This window comes from Polypterus senegalus, chromosome 1 (genome assembly GCF_016835505.1).
Source record: "Polypterus senegalus isolate Bchr_013 chromosome 1, ASM1683550v1, whole genome shotgun sequence".
Lineage (NCBI taxonomy): Eukaryota > Metazoa > Chordata > Cladistia > Polypteriformes > Polypteridae > Polypterus > Polypterus senegalus.
In genome coordinates this window covers 222932764-222951079 of record NC_053154.1, presented here as the reverse complement: position 1 = coordinate 222951079, position 18316 = coordinate 222932764, and the positions used below count along the sequence as shown (strand labels likewise).

The 18316-nt window shown below is 37.4% G+C and overlaps 1 protein-coding gene and 1 long non-coding RNA gene across 2 annotated transcripts in view; one reads left to right on the top strand and one right to left on the bottom strand.

The window, feature by feature from the left end:
- LOC120539405 overlaps window positions 1–16676 on the top strand; it is a 29827-nt gene extending 13151 nt beyond the window's left edge. Inside the window, exon 3 of the long non-coding RNA XR_005635611.1 lies at window positions 15581–16676. This is a non-coding gene — a long non-coding RNA (uncharacterized LOC120539405). The remainder of the gene's footprint in view (window positions 1–15580) is intronic.
- The window catches only part of zgc:174164 (uncharacterized protein LOC570656 homolog), an 80094-nt gene that overhangs the window by 11342 nt on the left and 50436 nt on the right, over window positions 1–18316 (bottom strand). Inside the window, exons 13-16 of the mRNA XM_039769401.1 lie at window positions 13951–14040; window positions 10953–11148; window positions 8317–8413; window positions 4547–4727 (exon numbers count right to left, since the gene is read on the bottom strand). Coding sequence (XP_039625335.1) covers window positions 4547–4727; window positions 8317–8413; window positions 10953–11148; window positions 13951–14040 — 564 coding nt within the window. The remainder of the gene's footprint in view (window positions 1–4546; window positions 4728–8316; window positions 8414–10952; window positions 11149–13950; window positions 14041–18316) is intronic.

Sequence of the window (18316 nt, the reverse complement as noted above, 5' to 3'; positions counted from 1 at the left end):
CTGTCATCATTTTGCACACATTATTATCCTTTTCATACTTCATGTCAGCTGTGCATCTATACTGAAATTTAATATCGGGGTTAAATTCTAATAATTTGTAAATTTAAAAGTTACAAGCATATTAGAGTCATTTATTATTGTAATCATCATTTTGTTTCTGCTTTTCCTGGTGAGCGTTTTTAGCGTCAACACACTGAGCTGGGCTGATCAGGCCTTCTCTATCTACATAAGCTTCCTCTGGATATTTCTAAGCAATAACCAGATGCTCCCAGGACAATAAACAGATATAATTTCTCCAGTGTATTCTGGTTTTGCTTCTTGATCTTTTCCTTGTGGGCAATGCCTTGTACAACTTCTGTGGAAGTTTACCAGGGGGCATCCTAACTTCATGCCTAAAATATCCCAACATTGGAACAGAAGCAATGGTTCTGTTCCAATGTTCTTCTCTCATATTGCTGTGCTCTGCATCATATCACAAATAGTGGGCTCAACAACACTGAACAGGAGCCTCACTTCAGCTGTGTGTGCCCAGGATCTCATTTTTTCATTCACTCATGACCAAGGGTGAAAATGGGGATATGGACTGACCAACAAATTGACAGTTTCCTCATGAATTTTAAGAGTAGTTTATGGTTCCCAGACCAATCGGAAGGTTGGAAAAATAGACAAATAAATCAGTAGGCTAGTTTGTTTAGAAATCTGCAAAAGTCCACGTTGTAAGTAAAACATTGTTTGATCAGTGTAACTGAAGAGAAGTGAGATTTGACTCTAAGGTAAGTAGAGTAGACCAGGCTTTGCCAAACTGATTTTGAACCCAGTAGTTTTTTCAGATGTTGAGAATAAGTCCACAACATTTAGAAGGCCTGTAAAAGCATTACATACAAAAAGCAAATAATGTAATGTCACATACATAAAGCTAAACAAAGTGCATCATTTTGTTTACATTAACAGTGTAAAATATTTAGAACTATAACACATAAAGGAAAGAATAATTTGGACAACCTCCTCTAATGTCATTTTGAAGTTTTGGATAAAATTACTTTACATAAGGCAGAAGTGACGAGGGCTTTCTTATTTTAAATTTATTTAAATTAGTCAAACTATTTTCACCTCATTTTTGGTGCCATGTTGTTTTTCTCAGGCACTGCTATTTTGCTTAAAGTTGTCATAATATCACTAAGGAAATGATGTAGATATGCAAGTCTTTTGACATCATCATTGCAATGGGATAAAAGGTCAGTACTAGGAATTTTCTGAGTCATCTGCAATTGTAAGTAATTCATTAAGACTTTTTTTTTTGGTGAGATTTTCATTTTTTCTATATTTCTTGGTAATTGACTCTTTGGCTTTGACTTTTAATTTTGATTTAGGAATTTTTTCTGGTTTTGTCTGTAGTTTTGCCCTCCTGGTTTTGACATTTGCATGTGTCTTTTGACAGTGTCAGTCTCCTGGTTCCTTTTTTTCCAAATTTTCTGTAGCTGGGAAGTTTGAAGTTAAAAAAGCAGATGGGATTGCCTACACTGCAACCCAGCTGAATTACTAAGGTTCTCTCCTGACATTTTTGAGAATTTCTCTTTCTGCCTTATCCTTCTGTCAGAATGCATCTTCCTACATGCAAAACTACTTCAGACAGTTGAATGAAGAGAGTGGGTGCCACATCAATGATATGAAGAAAGCATGGGGCATTATCAGTTCAAGATGTGATCAGATAAAGGTAGTTTGGTCTGGGTGGATCAACTTATGAATTACACTTTATAATCTTTGGGTCAAAACATTTAGCAAGGAGTTTTAAGTTGGGTGATAATGGCTTGAAGTCCTGTGCTAAACTGAAGGTTTATATTTTGTTTAGCCATATTTACTGTGATCTTTATTTTGAGGGGTTAGCAGTCATTTTTATGGCAAAACATTGACATTTGATGAAAAATGCTGAGGAATTTGAAAACGAGGATACATCAACACTACATCAAACAGTGGGGGGGTACTCGCTGGTGTGGTGAAACTGATCATTGCAAAAATCAATCAAAGAGCGGGGAGGGGGAGAATCCCTGTGAAGCTTAGAATGCCAGGATATATCAACATTTGATCAAACAGCAGGGGTCCTCCCATAAAGATTCATGAAAAAGTACACTAAGAAAAGGTGCCGGTACTGTTCTAGCTCTGTGTACAAGTTAGCTATGGAGAACTAAAATATCAAAAACAGGTGTTGTAAATATTTGTTGGAAATGTTTAAATGAAGCACTGGAGGTAGTCCTTGAAACAGCAATTAATTAATTTTTCATAAGTTTGGCAATAGATTTGGCCAACAAAACTTTTTATCTGCAGTTAGATATGTAAGTTTCATTTTGCCCAGAAAATTATTTATTGAACTGGAAAATTTATGTAAAATACATACTGTACATCTCCAAATTCATTGTCTTTAATTATAATAACCAATTTGTTTTTTAAAGCAAGAACTGCTGCAAATAATTTATTTCTACATATTTACAGAGTCTATTGTTAGAGGTTTCACTGGATGAATAGCAGTGTCTTAGTGTGCAATACTTGTAAAATTCTGCTCCTCTAAGTGCAGAGAGATCAACTCTTCTTTTACTGTACATCAACTGTTTCAGTGGCAGTTTTTTGTTGTAACCAGTAGTCCATTAACCATTAATTGATCTCACCATTTAATTAGCTGAACATTTTATTTATTCTATTAATTTCCATTCAGAAAAGCATGTCATTGTTAGATTTGCATTTATAAGAAATATCATTAGATGCTTTACTCAGTCGTTTCCCTTTCTAATTCTGAGTTTAATCTCATAATTGCATATGTAATGACAGACATAGTAGATACCAGGGCAAGTAACATTGATAGCTGAATGGAACAATTTTTAATAGGTATTTTGGTGTTAATCAGTTACGTGCTTACTAGTAAATAATGGCATAAATAACCAGAAAATGAACAGAATACAAAAATGCATAAAAAGTATTCTTATGCATCTAAATTATTGCAACATTCAGTAAATATTTCGCCTAACCTCTTTGTAATTTCTGGATTGATGCACTTTCTCAAGCAATGTCTATTGAGATTTAATTTGTGCAATATTATTAATTCTACATGGGTGGCATGGTGATTCAGTGGTGAGTGTTTGCTGTCTCATGGATCCAGCATCCTAATGTTGAATTTCATGCCCAGTTACTATCTGTGTAAAGTTTGTATGTTCTCCTTTGCCCTTTATGATTATTTCTATGGGTATGGCCATTCCTTAAAAAATCCTAAAGACATGCAGGTTTGGGTTAACTGACAGTGAAAAACTGGCATCATGTTAGTGAGCTTAATTATAGGTTGGCACCCTTTATGGACTTAATTCCTGCTTTTGTCCCCAGTGCTGCCAGGATAGGATTCAACCTTGCTACAACACTGAATTGGATTAAACAGGTTTGAGAAGGTTAAGCATTATATTATTCTAGTCCGAGAAAAATGTCTAGTGAAAGTAATGGAATTTTTCCTTGCAAACACTCTAACTGCTTCCTAGGGCACACAATAAGCAGTAATGCGACTAGTGTTAAAGGACAAAATTAAAATTCAGGTCAGTTATGAACTGTTCACTGATAGAATTGAAAATCCAACAATAAGATATTCAGACGCCATTCGTATCCTCTGGAATGATACCATAAGATTGTATATAATCATACAACAACTGTGGTTTGAAAGGAGAAACTGAACACTCAATAGCATCAGTCAAAGATGCCACTATCCCGTGTGGTAAGAAAAAGTAATGTGTTCTAGTGTAAAAGTAGTGTGAATCAAAGAAGTTTTAAGATACTGTCCTAACAAAGTTTGAATGCAAATGTGGAAAGCAACATTCAAAAGATGGGTAACAAGAAGGAGCTATTGAACAATGGAATTATAATGGCATTTGTGTTCACTTGCACAGTAATTTTGTAATCTGTACAATCATTCAGAGTGTAAAGCATTCTAAAAGACAGTAGGAACATACAATATGTGGAAATAAAAATAAATGTATATATCTTGATTTCAATTAATCAAAATAATTTCAGCGTTATCTCCAGTTATGTTAAGGAGTTTCAACTGCCAGAGGTCATGTTTTGGGTGGAGGATGATGAAACAACTCATTCATATTTTCTATTACATCTCAATACGTTGTTTGTTTTAGGAGAAGTTTTCTGACAATCAGCGACCTGTCTAATCTATGCAACAGATCAAGTCAATATACTGTTTGTGTAGATAAAATACACTATGAGCATTCCCGAAAGTTATAACAAGGTCATCCTTATTTCAAGCTTAAAAGAGTAGTGAGTAAAATTTAAAGAAAAAATGTGTTAACTCTAGCTCCATCCCATAGCATGTACTGTTAGCAGATAATCTATAGGACATACCTGCCCTACCTGAGATTCATTACAGCACTAAATGCGACCTTTCCAAAGTCTGACTTCAGCTATTCTATCCAAACCATATCCACCCCATACTGTTATTTGTTATTCTAAACTTAATCCACAGATCAACAAATGCACACTGCACTATTTATTGACCGAAGCTCCTTACCTTCCCAGTTCCACAGCCAGTTCCAGTATGCACATACCCAGGATCTGGAATATCTGAACCAAGGTCAAAAAAGGCATTGACACACTTCACACCACCTTGGTTAAATGTAGTAATGAAGGCTCCAGGTGGAGGATTGTTGGCATCAACATTGATACACTGAATTTTTCCACAAAAAACATCCCTGCAAAATAATGATAGACATGCTTTGATGATTATTTCATAGTATATGTTACATGAGAATAGCCTAGTTGTTAAAAAATAATACAGGTTTAGCACTTTTATATCAGTGAAACATTTATTATCCATCAGTGCAAAGTCTAAAAGAAAATCTGTACAGAACTTGAAATTAAGCTTGAAAATACTGCCATGCAAAAAAATATTTAGGTGTTTGGACTGATGCAGTACTTCTATTACAACAAATCACTAATACAGACATTATGTCATGAAATACCTGTCAGCCACAATATCATATGCAACACACCAAAAGGGCATATACAGTAGTACACTTGCATAATACATAAGGAATTAAATTGCACAGAGTGTATAAGTTAGCTTAGTCTGCAATATCTATCAGTCCATAACATTTAAGGTGGCAGGGTTGTAGCTAGTAGGAGGACGGAAGTGCATTATATCATTGGATGGACCAGAGTAAAAGCTGTTGAAAATAAACTGTTGACATCAAAAGTAGTGCTTGTTCTGAGGGTTCTCCTAGGGTAATAACTGAAATGGGTAGTTGCGTGGATGACTTAGACCTTTGAAATTATCGACCATCTATGCCCTGCTGTTGAACGGAAATTTGCATGCATACAAAATGGAATTTAGTTGCAGATTCAGAATATTCTGTGCTTTTTGGATAACTTAATGCATTGTGTATTTTGAGTAAAGCAAAATTATTTGAAGATCAAAAAATTATTATTGATAATGTTTTGTTGTGTGATAGCTGTAATGGAAGAACTGGAATCCTGACTGGGATGTAGGGTGGTATCTACCCTTGATGGGTCCTGCTTCCTTTCCCAGACAGAAAGTGTAGGGGATGGAATGAGGACAACTGTGTGCCAGACACAGTCATTCCATCAGTACGACAGGTGCCAGTGCTCCTCTGATCTGGCTCCAGTTTGGACATCCAAATGACTGTGAGGGACTTGTACTTTGGGAAGGCAGCACTGTTGTGTTTCTCGTAACCTACCCGCGGGCAATGCAGGGAAAGAATTCCTATATTCTATGGCAGTTCCACTTGACCCAGGCATGCTTCTCGGGTGCAGTGCTCTAGTAGTGTAAGTACCCACGGATCCAACATTAAAGAAGCCACCCTGTCTCACCCAAGGTAGTTGGAGTCAGGTGGAATATGATAACACTTGTCTGAGTGGAGCAGAGTGAAGGAAGAAAGAAGGACAGTATTATACTTATATTCTCTGGAAAAATCTGTAAGAACATATTTTGTGTAATAAAAGAATATTGATTTGAGCCCAGGACTGAGTCACTGTAATTGTATCTGGGTAGATGGGGGAGGGTTCTGTGATGATCCCTGGTGGTCACAGTGGTTATTAGTTATTACCCCAAAATCTGATAATCACCAGTGATTTTCATTGTTGAGGATTTTTTTAGGAAATAACGTATGGTACAGTTTAGTCTTTCAGAAATTGTGTCCATGTATTTGGCTTCTGTGGAACTTGGCACGGGGTTAGCACTATTATCTTTTAATCCAACAATCTGGGTTTGAATCCTAAGTTTAGCTGTTGCCATTGTATAGTTTGTATGTTTTCTTCATGTCTGCATTGACTTTCCTCTGGGTACTCCTTCATCTCTAAAAACATGCAGGTAATGTTAATTGCCAATTCTTATGTATGTGTGTGCATGAGTAGGCCCCTACAATGGACTGGCACCGAACCTAGGGCTGTTTCTTGCTTTGATGCTCCCATAACCCTGGATTAGATAAACTGGTTTGAGAATATTATGATTATTTGTTTGCCATTATCCGAAGCAATTTACAATATCGGGTGGCACGGTGGTGCAGTGGGTGGTGCTGCTGCCTCTCAGTTAGGAGACCTGGGTTTGCTTCCCAGGTCCTCCCTGCGTGGAGTTTGCATGTTATCCCCGTATCTGCGTGGGTTTCCTCCGGGTGTTCCGGTTTCCTCCCACAGTCCAAAGACATGCAGTTTAGGTCCTACTTTTTCCCTAGTGTGTGCTAGGTGTGTGTGTGTGTGTGTGTGTGTGTGCGTGCGCCCTGTGGTGGGCTGGCGCCCTGCCCAGGGTTTGTTTCCTGCCTTGCACCCTGTGTTGCCTGGGATTGGCTCCTGCAGACCCCCATGACCCTGTAGTTAGGATATAGCGGGTTGGATAATGGTTGGTTGATTGGTTGACAGATCTCTTAGGGGAAACTGACTTGATCCAGCTGCAACATACAACATAAAATGCATACTGACATAGTGCAAGACAATTAGGATATAGCGGGTTGGATGACGGATGGAATTTACAATATCAGATTATGTTAAATAATTTTAACATATATTATTATTCACAATTGGACTACTGAGAGGTTAAATTATTTTTTCAAGGACACAAAGTGAGTCAGAGGTGAGAATTGAACTGGTTAACCTTGTTGCTTTAGGTCTAGTGTCATAGACACTGTGCCATATTGTCTTTCTGTAAACAAAATAACTACCCTTTTTGATTACAAAAAATTCTTTAGTCTCTACTGTGAATTTTGAATGCAAGGCAAACCTGGTTTAGGTCTGCTAAGATAGGCATAATAGAGATTGTACTCTTTCATCAATGCATTAGTTTTAAATTAAAAAAATGTGGACTTAACACTTTTTGTTGTTCATAAAGGAGCATACTACTGTTTTGTTCATTATTTTCCCCTTACTACAATCAAGATAAATTGTAAGATAATAATGAAAAAAGGAGATTAAGCAGTCTTTACAGGCTAGTATAGTGTAGTCATTGCTGTGACATTTGTCATATTAGAAATTCTAACCCCATTCACACAATTTGGGTAATTTATCTAAATTTTGGTGTATGGTGTACAGGATATAAGCTGCTGCTTGTGAGCACTCCCATATAAAGTGCACTCTCTGACATCCGTAGGAATGCTATGCTAATAACAGACACTTAGCCTCTCATTTCAGATTATGACTTCTTACTGTTGAGAAAGAGTACATTATATTGGATTTAATCCACTGTGCCCTCTTTGGAGAAACTGTTCACCAAAACTCTATGTTAGATAAACATCTTTTAGAGAGGTGAAAACAATTATTTAATGGTAGATTACCAGATAAGTTTAGACTTAAAAAACTACACAGGGCACAGGAAGAACATGAAAACTATAAACACACTGTGACTGGGCAAGGATTCAAAGCCATCATCCTGGAGATATGAGGCAGAAGCACTAGTCACTGAGCCACCTAAAATATAATACCTTTATTTATCCAATCAAAAAATTAAATATTAAAATTTCCACAATGCATATCTTTTACTTGTGGCGGAAAATCAGTGAAGGAAAAGAAAAGAAAGCAGACACACTCAACAAACCAAGTAAGCAATCTAGGATTTGAGCCCAGATCTTTTGGGATTTGAGGTTAAGTGATTCACACTATACCATCATGCTGTCCCCATCTCTGAAACTAAGCTATCCAAAAGATATTAACAAGAATATGCTATTTAAGAACTCCACTAGGCCAAATATCCTCACAGGCAAGCAAGAGGAAATGAAGCGCAGAAAAAATATTTAAGAAATGTATAAATTAAAACGTTATGTAGGAAATACTTACTGAGGTGCACATTTAACATTCCCAGGTCCACAGTTTCCAAAATTGGTCCCTCCTATATTGATAACTTGGTAACATGTATCTGGAGCTTTTTTTGCTGCTGTAAAAGAATGATAGAAAGGAATTCAGTTATTAATTCATTTATTTTTATGTTTATTTTTGGCATCTCTGCTACCACCTATGTGAAAGATGAAAACTAGGCTTATCTCTTCTGAGACTATCCATATCTTCAAAGCTGTAGGCAGCGTGCTTATATTTGTACCATTACCTTGTGGTACTGAATCTTGAGTCCATGCTTTCCCAAACAAAGGGTCCTTTCCTCCCAGCTTTTCTCTGAGGACCCAGTTCATAATGGAGAGCTACTGACTTCTTGATTAAAATTTACTCAAGCAATTCCTGCAACAACCAGTTTGAATACTGAGATACACCATTAAAAAGCACATCCTCTAGTGATACTCTTTCAATAACGACAGTTACTATGGATTTCCCTATCCTGGAAATCTTTCCATTTCACATGGGCCTTCTTTCTCTTTGTGCTCAAAAATACTGTGCTCCAACAATAGCTTTGTCACAAATTACTCCATTACAATAGCATATTTTATAATTGTATGCCTTTGAGACTGTTGTAATTTGTGTGCAAGGTTACCACATCAAGTATTTGTTTTATCTTGAGACTTATCTGCCTGATCTACTATTTCCATATATCAAAAGGTGAGAAATGTAATAAGAACATAAGAAATTTGACAAACTGTCCCAGTATCTCATCCAGATTCTTCTTAAAGGTTGTGAAGGTTTCTGATTCAACTACATGTAATAAAACTGTGGAACAAAAATGTCAAAAAATCAAAGGACCTCATGAAAAGGGCAAATGGAGACGAATGAAGGCTTTTGATTTTCTTAAAAGATTTATTTCCTCATCTGAAACATATCTCTGAATATGTGGCTAGAATAGAATTATCCAGCTTTCTCATTATGCAAAATGAAGTTTCGTTGTGTTATAATTTGCATCTCTTCTATTTTATGTATTTTACTTTTTATACTGTACTTATTCATTCTTAGTGTTCTGAGAACAAATGTTATACTTTTTCTGTATGTAGGTGATAAGTCTAACATTGACAAAAGGCAGAAAGGCTTAGTAGTTATGATTTGCACTGATTACTCTCAATTTATAGAGATCCACATGTTCACCTTATTTGTTTTATTTAACAAGAAGATAAAATAAATATAAAATAATTCCCTTACAATAAATAAATAGTATAGTGGATTGCAATAACTAGAAGACTTTCATGTGAAGCTTCTGAAGCAATGAACGAAGAATATATATAAAAATATTTTTAGAGGAATACTTGTAATACCTATAGCCATCCATTCATGTTCAAACCTACTTACAGTAATTCAATTCAGGGTTTCAAGGGTCTTGAATCGATCACAGAAACATCAGGCACAAGAGAATAGCCAAACATTAACAGGATGTCATTTCAATAAGTATAAATATGAATAAAAAAGAGGAGCAAAAAATAACTAGGCTAGACTGAAAGCATAAAAGCACTAGCTTAATTGACTGAACTTCATGAAGAACATATATTACACATAAATATACCTATCCATAGTATACTATAGACCATTACATTTTTTATTGTTCGGTGCTTACGTGTATTTAACACATTATATGCATATTATTATTATTTTCTTTCATTATGTTTTCTCAGGGAAACACTTTGTTGCAGTGGTTAGTGCTGGCTCAAAAAAACAGGGAACTACAAGCTACACTTATAAATACAAACTGATTCTGCTTCACCCTAGGCTTCAATTTGCCATTATGCTTGATACTTTGTATGGTCAAGCTCAACTAATGAATTTTGAAACTTAGTGCAACTACCTCATTATTAGTTTGACAAAATGTTTCAATTAATTTGTGTGTTTATATTGTGGCAGACAGCTGGGACCCTTGCCCAGCCGGGATGCCTCCACATTGGGAGCACCAGGGAAGCAAGTGTGGCCAGAGCATTACCTCCCACCAGAACGTTAGATAGAAGACTCCTGCAGGGCTTCATGGGAGTTGCAGTTTGGTGTAGGCCTGTTGGGATCTGCGATTATTGCCGGGGGGGCTACAATTACCACTGACCCCTGGAGAACAGCAATTCCGCTACACCCGAAGTGCTACTGGAAACACATCATCAGACAACTGCAGCACTTCTGGGCACCCTATATATCGGGCCAGCAGACACTACTCCGAGAGCCACAGTCTGGAGGAGGAAGACTAAGCTTGCTGAGGAGGAGTGGAGAAGAAAGAAGGACTGAGAGAAAAGAAAGAGTGACAGACAATGAGAGAAGGAAAAGAAAGTAAAGAAAGTGTATTTGTGCTTGCTGGGACCCTAAATAAATCACATGTGCTTTGGGACTTCTGTGTGTCATGGTGTCTATCTGTGATCCAGCCTGGAATGTTCACAATATATATATTTTTTTGGTATTCCTTATTAATCCCCAAGAGTAATTGGCCTGCTATGTATTATGGCACATTGCAATGGGCTGGTGTTCCATTTAAGTTTGGTTCACTGTTTGTGTCTGCTGATTGTCTATCACTCCCCATGATGAAATTGGTATGTTAATAGTAAATAAAATATTTGTACTTAACTTACCACTTGTGAAAAGTTGTTGGCACTGATAATCAAAGGTCTGGCAAATACCATTATAGCAATAAGTTGTGTTATTGTCACATGGATATCCATTCATTACATAGGTATTAAATGGACAAAATGCACTACTTCCATTGCAGAATTCTGGGAAATCACAAACATTTGCTGCAGGTCGGCAGGGTGTCCCAGCCACTGAAATCTGCAAACCCAACAGAAAAAAAATATTTTTGCTTATTATTGTGAAATTACATATTATACACTCAAAATTATAAAATGACATTACAACATAGTGTGAGTAAAAAGTGGGACTCAAAAATGCTGTTTTTCCAGGTAACATGAAAGGCATTTTCTACCGTAATATATTAAAAGGCTTCAGCGTGAAATGAACATGTCAAGGTATGTATTGAAAGCATTACAAATACTCACAAAATGCAGTTTTGAGAAAAACATATGTCTGTTTATTATTAAACCTTTTGAGCCACACTTTGTATTTTAACTGTTTATAGATGGGAGAATAAATGGCTAAGAGCAGATGTACTTATTTGGAGGAAGGTAGGGGGGTATAGTGTGTTGTGTCGCTCTGGACAGTAGCATGGGAGTATATGAGAGCTTGGGGTTCTCTTAGAGATGTGTAGTATTTGGGGGACTGGCTCATAAACATATGGAGAGAGGAGACACATCTCTCTATTGTATAAAAAAATCTTGGGACGAGACAAGACTTTTTCAGAGAGACAAGACGTGGCTTTCTCAAAGAGACACTTGCACATTCCTTGAGACAAAGAGTAGATGACAAAGTAGAACATCATAAACAATTAAAAAATGTTGGCAAGATACACATGCAAAGAAGGTTAGATATAATGGAAGTACAAAAATTCAAAAGTCTCCAAAAATGATAGTAAAGATCGCATTAGCGCAAACAAACGGAAATTATTACTCTGTGAAATAATGGAACAGCGAAAATAGATTGAATATATTGTTTGGATTTAAAGTTTAAGTTGGAGACTTGTAGATCGTGTAATTCGTGTTGCCATCAGGGAAAAGTAGTGTTTCTTCCCAATGAAGAGGCTGTAGATGCCACACAGGCTGGAGGGAAAGGAAGTGGAACCGGAAGGAAGAAAGGGACAGAAAATCTTTATAAAAGCAGGGAGATTGCTAAAGAACTGTTATTCCCCCAGTACGCTAGATGGCAGCAGTCCCAGATATCTCCACTCAGTGGAGCCAGCAGGGCATGCTGGGAAATTTAGTCTGGCAAGGCAGCCCTGTTGGAGTCACGGGGTGCCGCAAGAGGGCGTTCCAAAGAAACAAGCTCCATAAATAAATAATGGACTTCCGTGTGACCTGGAAATACTTCCATCGGGCAATTGCCCTGGCACCAGAAGTACTCTCAGGTCTGTAATAAAAGGGACCGCACTCCCTTACTCAGGCGAGTCAGAACTGGGTGGTAGAGAGGCAACACTTGACTGGAGGAGGGCAGTGCAGGGGTCAGAGGAAAAGAACCAGTGTTTGAACAGAATTGGTAATATTTTGGTGATATTTAAATAAAAAACATTTATTTGATAAAAAACTCTGTTTTGATGATCGTGTTGGGGGTCTCAGACACCCAGGGTTTATCACAAGGCGTATCCACGAGAATTAAAAGATTTGTTGTTTGATGAAAGTGAAATTCATATACACTGTCACACTTGGGCCACAGAGTTGCACAGATACAAGGGAGATTTTAGAGACAGAAACGTTATTCAAACATTTCAAACAAATACAAGTCTCTTTTAGGAGTGAATCGAGCTCTGTGTGTAGTCTGAGGGGTTAGTTCCGTATCTCAATTAAAAGAATTGAAAATCTTCCTCTTCATATGGGCACGCCTCTGTAGTGGTACCCCCAACATGAGCAGAGGATGTCTGGGGGAGAAGAGAGACAAGGTAGTGAGACAAAAGGACAGCTGCTGTACAGGCTTTTAAATGTTCAAAGCGCTGTGCAAAATGCAGATCACTTGACACGGCAGCAGCAGCAAGCCAGGAGGTAAAAAAAAAAAACTGTTTGTTTCCCATTGTATCACCATTTAAGAAGGGGATTTAGAGGAGCGACTGCGTCTCCTTGGAGTGACAACGCGAGCAGCAGAGACGGGAAGTAGCTGTCGCAAAGCACAGGGATGGGGGGTACGTGGAGGTTGTCCAGCAGACCGTGACACTGTAGTTAGGATATAGCAGGTTGGATAATGGATGAATAAACGTCACTTCTGACTGTGTAACACTCATAAAGTCAGTTAACCTGCTGATATTAGGAAACTGACATAGTAAAAATAATATACTGCATACAGAATTGTACTGTATGTGATTTGTGTCTTTGGTGGAAGGTGATATATAACTTGTAAAGGTGACATACTACTTATCTGCTATTCCAAATTCATTTGAATGTATCTTGTTTTGAGTTTTATAGTAATGAAATTTTGTTAATTTTTTACTTATTTACTTTTTTGATATAATGCTGTGACAGAATTTAGCTAGATGGACAATACGCTAAAGTAATTATCTTGTTTTTGAAATGCATGCAGGCTTTATTTGCATTCTATCCATCTTCTGAACTGCTTATTTCACTTCAAGGCCAGGGAGATGTAGCCGGTCCTGGGCAGCAGGCCAAGACTGGAGTTAACCTTGGGACAGTTTGCCAGTCCATGACAGGGAGCCTTTATGCACATGCCTATATTCAGTTTAGTATAGCAAATGAATATATACATCTTCGAAATGAAGAAAATCCAAGTACCCATAGAAAACCCAAGTAGACACTGTGAGAACATGCAAACTCAGCACAGATAGTAGCTAGACTGGGATTTGAAATAAGACTTGTGGAGCTATGAGACAGCATTATTAACTATTGTGGTACTGGACTGTATATTTGTACTGTATGCATTGACAATAATTTCATCAAATCAGTCACAATTTTACAAGGTTACGGATACACTCATGAGATATGTAACATAATAAAAGTATGCTCTAAGAAGTATTACCTGACAGTTCTGACAACAAGCCCCTGCTGCACAATATGCTCCAGGCATGAATTTGCAAGTTTTTGCATTGCAGCACACATTTTGGCACTCCTAAAATAGATAAATGAAAGCAGAAAAAATATCAAAAAATGGATGATAATAAATGTCATTGTTTAAAACAATATATAACACAAATTTAAAACACCTAATAGGAATAAAATGAAAAATACTCATTTTATATATACTGTATATATATATATATATATATATATATATATATATAAACATACATGTATATATACCCAACACAAACAGGCAACAAAAGGGGTTCAGTCCAACTAAAAGCCTTTTATTCAGGGAAAGGCACCCCAACCCATACCAACAATCACAAGTAGAGTTAAACACAGTCCCTTTCCTCCAGAGTGGTTTGTTAGGGAGACCTGGAATTTCTCCCAGGTGTGGCAGAAGCCCAAAGTAGGTCTCTCCAACTCCCACAGCTCCCCCTGGTGGCATCAATGGAACCCAACAGGGGTAGGACTCTGAGGGACCGTTACACCCCAGGGAGACTGCCAAACAGCAGTTTGGGGGAGATAATGTCCTTCACGTGTGTGTTCACCCCCTTTGATAAGCAGAAATATTTGTCTTGAGACTAGTTAAAAAGTTAGATTATTTTTGTATTTTGTAGGCAGCCTATTACACAGAGTGAATAGTGGGAAGTGAGTGGTCACTGGATAACTCAAAGTAAACAGATACATGGCAAACTAGACTACACCTTTTAGCTATTGTAAACTTATGCAAATTTGCATAGGATAATCTGCCTTAATAAAAGGGTAAGTGTCTGTGTGTCTGTCCGGTTCCAATGTCTCTGTCATTGTAACAGGTGGGACATTAGAATCATCTGTAGTAATATCATGCATTTTCCATTTTAACAGATGGCACATCACAAACATTTGTAGTGATCCAAAAAGATGAAAAATGCATGGCATTTTATTACTACATCCATCCATCCATTATCCAACCCACTATATACTAACTACAGGGTCATGGGGGTCTGCTGGAGCCAATCCCAGCCAACACAGGGCACGAGGCAGGAACAAACCCCGGGCAGGGCGCCAGCCCACCGCATATTTTATTACTACATGCATTACAAAATATATTCCAATAGATGGTGCACTGCAAATGTTAATGCTGTACATTGGATTACTTAGATTTCAACTTGTCTTAGATAAGTTGCATAGCTAGTAAAATAATAATACACCATTGTAATTAAAAAAAAAAAGTTTGAAATGCATCTACATATCTATGTTAAATCAATGAAATAATGAAGTGTTCAGCAGTCATGATTTCCAATCTCAGTACCTATATATCTGCCTGTGTCCACATTCATGTTGATTGTAAGAAGCTGCAACTTTTCACCAAAAAAGCAATAATATCACTATCACAAATAGGGTTACTGATTTCTAAATTACTTAAAATGTAAAGTTTTTTTAACTTCATAAAAGTATGGTAAAATTAATTAAACCAACACTACCTATGTTGTTAGCAAATGCACACATGCACATAGGAGGCAGTAAATGGGCTTAACTAAAGATGGAATGATGGGTCAGGGGTTGATGAAGAGCACTAATGTCTTTTCTTCCTCCATCTGCAGATCATCTGATGGAAAACCCACCTGAAGCCAACCAAGTTCTACTACTGTTTCCAGGCCACATCCTCTTAGTGACCTCATTTCTGCTTGCCCCCTCTGGACCCTCCCCTTCCTTCCCACAGCCAATAAAAACAACCGCCTGCCTTTTCCTTCCCAGTTCTGTCCTGGACTCAGTCATTTGAGACTGCTCTACATTCATCATTTTGCGATTTTGTTATTAATATGCAGGGTGGAACCCCAAACCCTCTCTTTTTTTACAACTGCTAAAACGTAGAGATTGTCATAAACAGTATGTAGGCCTAGGATAAATATTTAATTTCAAACTGTATTTTGAGTATTCTAAGCCAAGGCTTTTAAACATGCACTTTGAGAAGGTGCTTATGGCCACAGAATACATTTTGTCTGCCACCCAGGCATTGGCAATAAATAGTGTCTTTAAGTATATGAGTCTATTTAGAGTTAAATTCATGCCCAAAACATACACATTCAATTATCTGTGAAGAGAGTTTGCAATAAATTTTCTTGTCACATGGTAAACACTACACATGTAAAACAAGTCAAGTAAGCACACAAAACCAAGATAGTGCACACATACAAAGAATAAAGTATCCAAACAAAACTTATTTTGTACTATTGAGCAAGGAAGTGTGATGAGTCTCTTATGTAGACCTTTACAGGGAGTATACCTAAAGAGTAGTAGTATTAGAGGGGTAAAACAATTATTCATGCAGTTTCCATTTCCTTCTCTAGAATGGAGAAATGCTACTAGGAAGAGGATTGGTGTCACTTCTGTTCTGACTCCAGCCCTGTCCCTTTTGGCTCAGATGAATAAAAGGACCATATCATCGTATGACATTACCAGGTGACCAGCAAACCTAAAGGCCAGTAGGCGGCACTTCTGCAACATCAGTTTCTATTGGAACACTGTGATGGTGTTGATGAGGGTGGTGTACTGCAGTGTTTCCATCTTCTTTTTCATTCAGTTTCGCAAGAAAGTTTAATGGGGTCAACCAGTTGTAGTCTCAACCTTTCATCACATAATGTATCCTTCCTTAACATACAGTTGTGCTTGAAAGTTTGTGAACCCTTTAGAATTTTCTATATTTCTGCATTATTATGACCTAAAACATCATCAGATTTTCACTCAAGTCCTAAAAGTAGATAAAGAGAAACCAGTTAAACAAATGAGACAAAAATATTATACTTGGTCATTTATTTATTAAGGAAAATAATCGAATATGACATATTTGTGAGTGGCAAAAGTATGTGAACCTTTGCTTTCAGTATCTGGTGTGACCCCCCTTCGCAGCAATAACTGCAACTAAACATTTCCGGTAACTTTTGATCATTCCTGCACACCGACGTGAAGGAATTTTAGCCCATTCCTCCATACAGAACAGCTTCCACTCTGGGATGTTGGTGGGTTTCCTCAAATTTACTGCTCGCTTCAGGTCCTTCCACAACATTTCGATTGGATTAAGGTCAGGACTTTGACTTGGCCATTCCAAAACATTAACTTTATTCTTCTTTAACCATTCTTTGTTAGAACGACTTGTGTGCATAGGGTCGTTGTCTTGCTACATGACCCACCTTCTCTTGAGATTCAGTTCATGGAGAGATGTCCTGACATTTCCTTTAGAATTCTCTGATATAATTCAGAATTCATTGTTCCATCAATGAAGGCAAGCCGTCCTGGCCCAGATGCAGCAAAACAGGCCCAAACCATGATACTACCACCACCATGTTTCACAGATGGGATAAGGTTCTTATGCTGGAATGCAGTGTTTTCCTTTCTCCAAACATAATGCTTTTCATTTAAACCAAAAAGTTCCATTTTGGTCTCATCCATCCACAAAACATTCTTCCAATAGCCTTCTGGTTTGTCCACGTGATCTTTAGCAAACTGCAGATGAGCAGCAATGTTTTTTTTGGAGAGCAGTGGCTTTCTCCTTGCAACCCTGCCATGCACACCATTGTTGTTCAGTGTTCTCCTAATGGTGGATTCATAAACATGAACATTAGCCAATGTGAGAGAGGCCTTCAGTTGCTTAGAAGTTACCCTTGGGTCCTTTGTGACCTCGATGACCATTACACGCCTTGCTCTTGGAGTGATCTTTGTTGGTCGACCACTCCTGGGGAGGGTAACAATGGTCTTGAGTTTCCTCCATTTGTACACAATCTGTCTGACTGTGAATTGGTGGAGTCCAAGCTCTTTAGAGATGGTTTTGTAACCTTTTCCAGTCTGATGAGCATCAACAACTCTTTTTCTGAGGTCCTCAGAAATCCCCTTTGTTCATGCCATGATACACTTCCACAAACATGTGTTGTGAAGAGCAGACTTTGATAGATCCCTGTTCTTTAAATAACACAGGGTGCCCACTCACACCTAATTGTCATCCCATTGATTGAAAACACCTGACTCGAATTTTACCTTTAAACTAACTGCTAATCCTAGAGGTTCACATACTTTTGCCACTCACAAATATGTAATTTTGGATCATTTTCCTTAATAAATAAATGACCAAGTATAATATTTTTGTCTCATTTGTTTAACTGATTTCTCTTTATCTACTTTTAGGACTTGAGTGAAAATCTGATGATGTTTTAGGTCATATTTATGCAGAAATATAGAAAACTACCCCAATGTCTCATCCAGATACTTCTTAAAGGTGGTCAAGGTTACTGAGATTTATTGATTTGTTCCTTATAATTCAAGAGTTTATTTAACAGAAAAAGCAC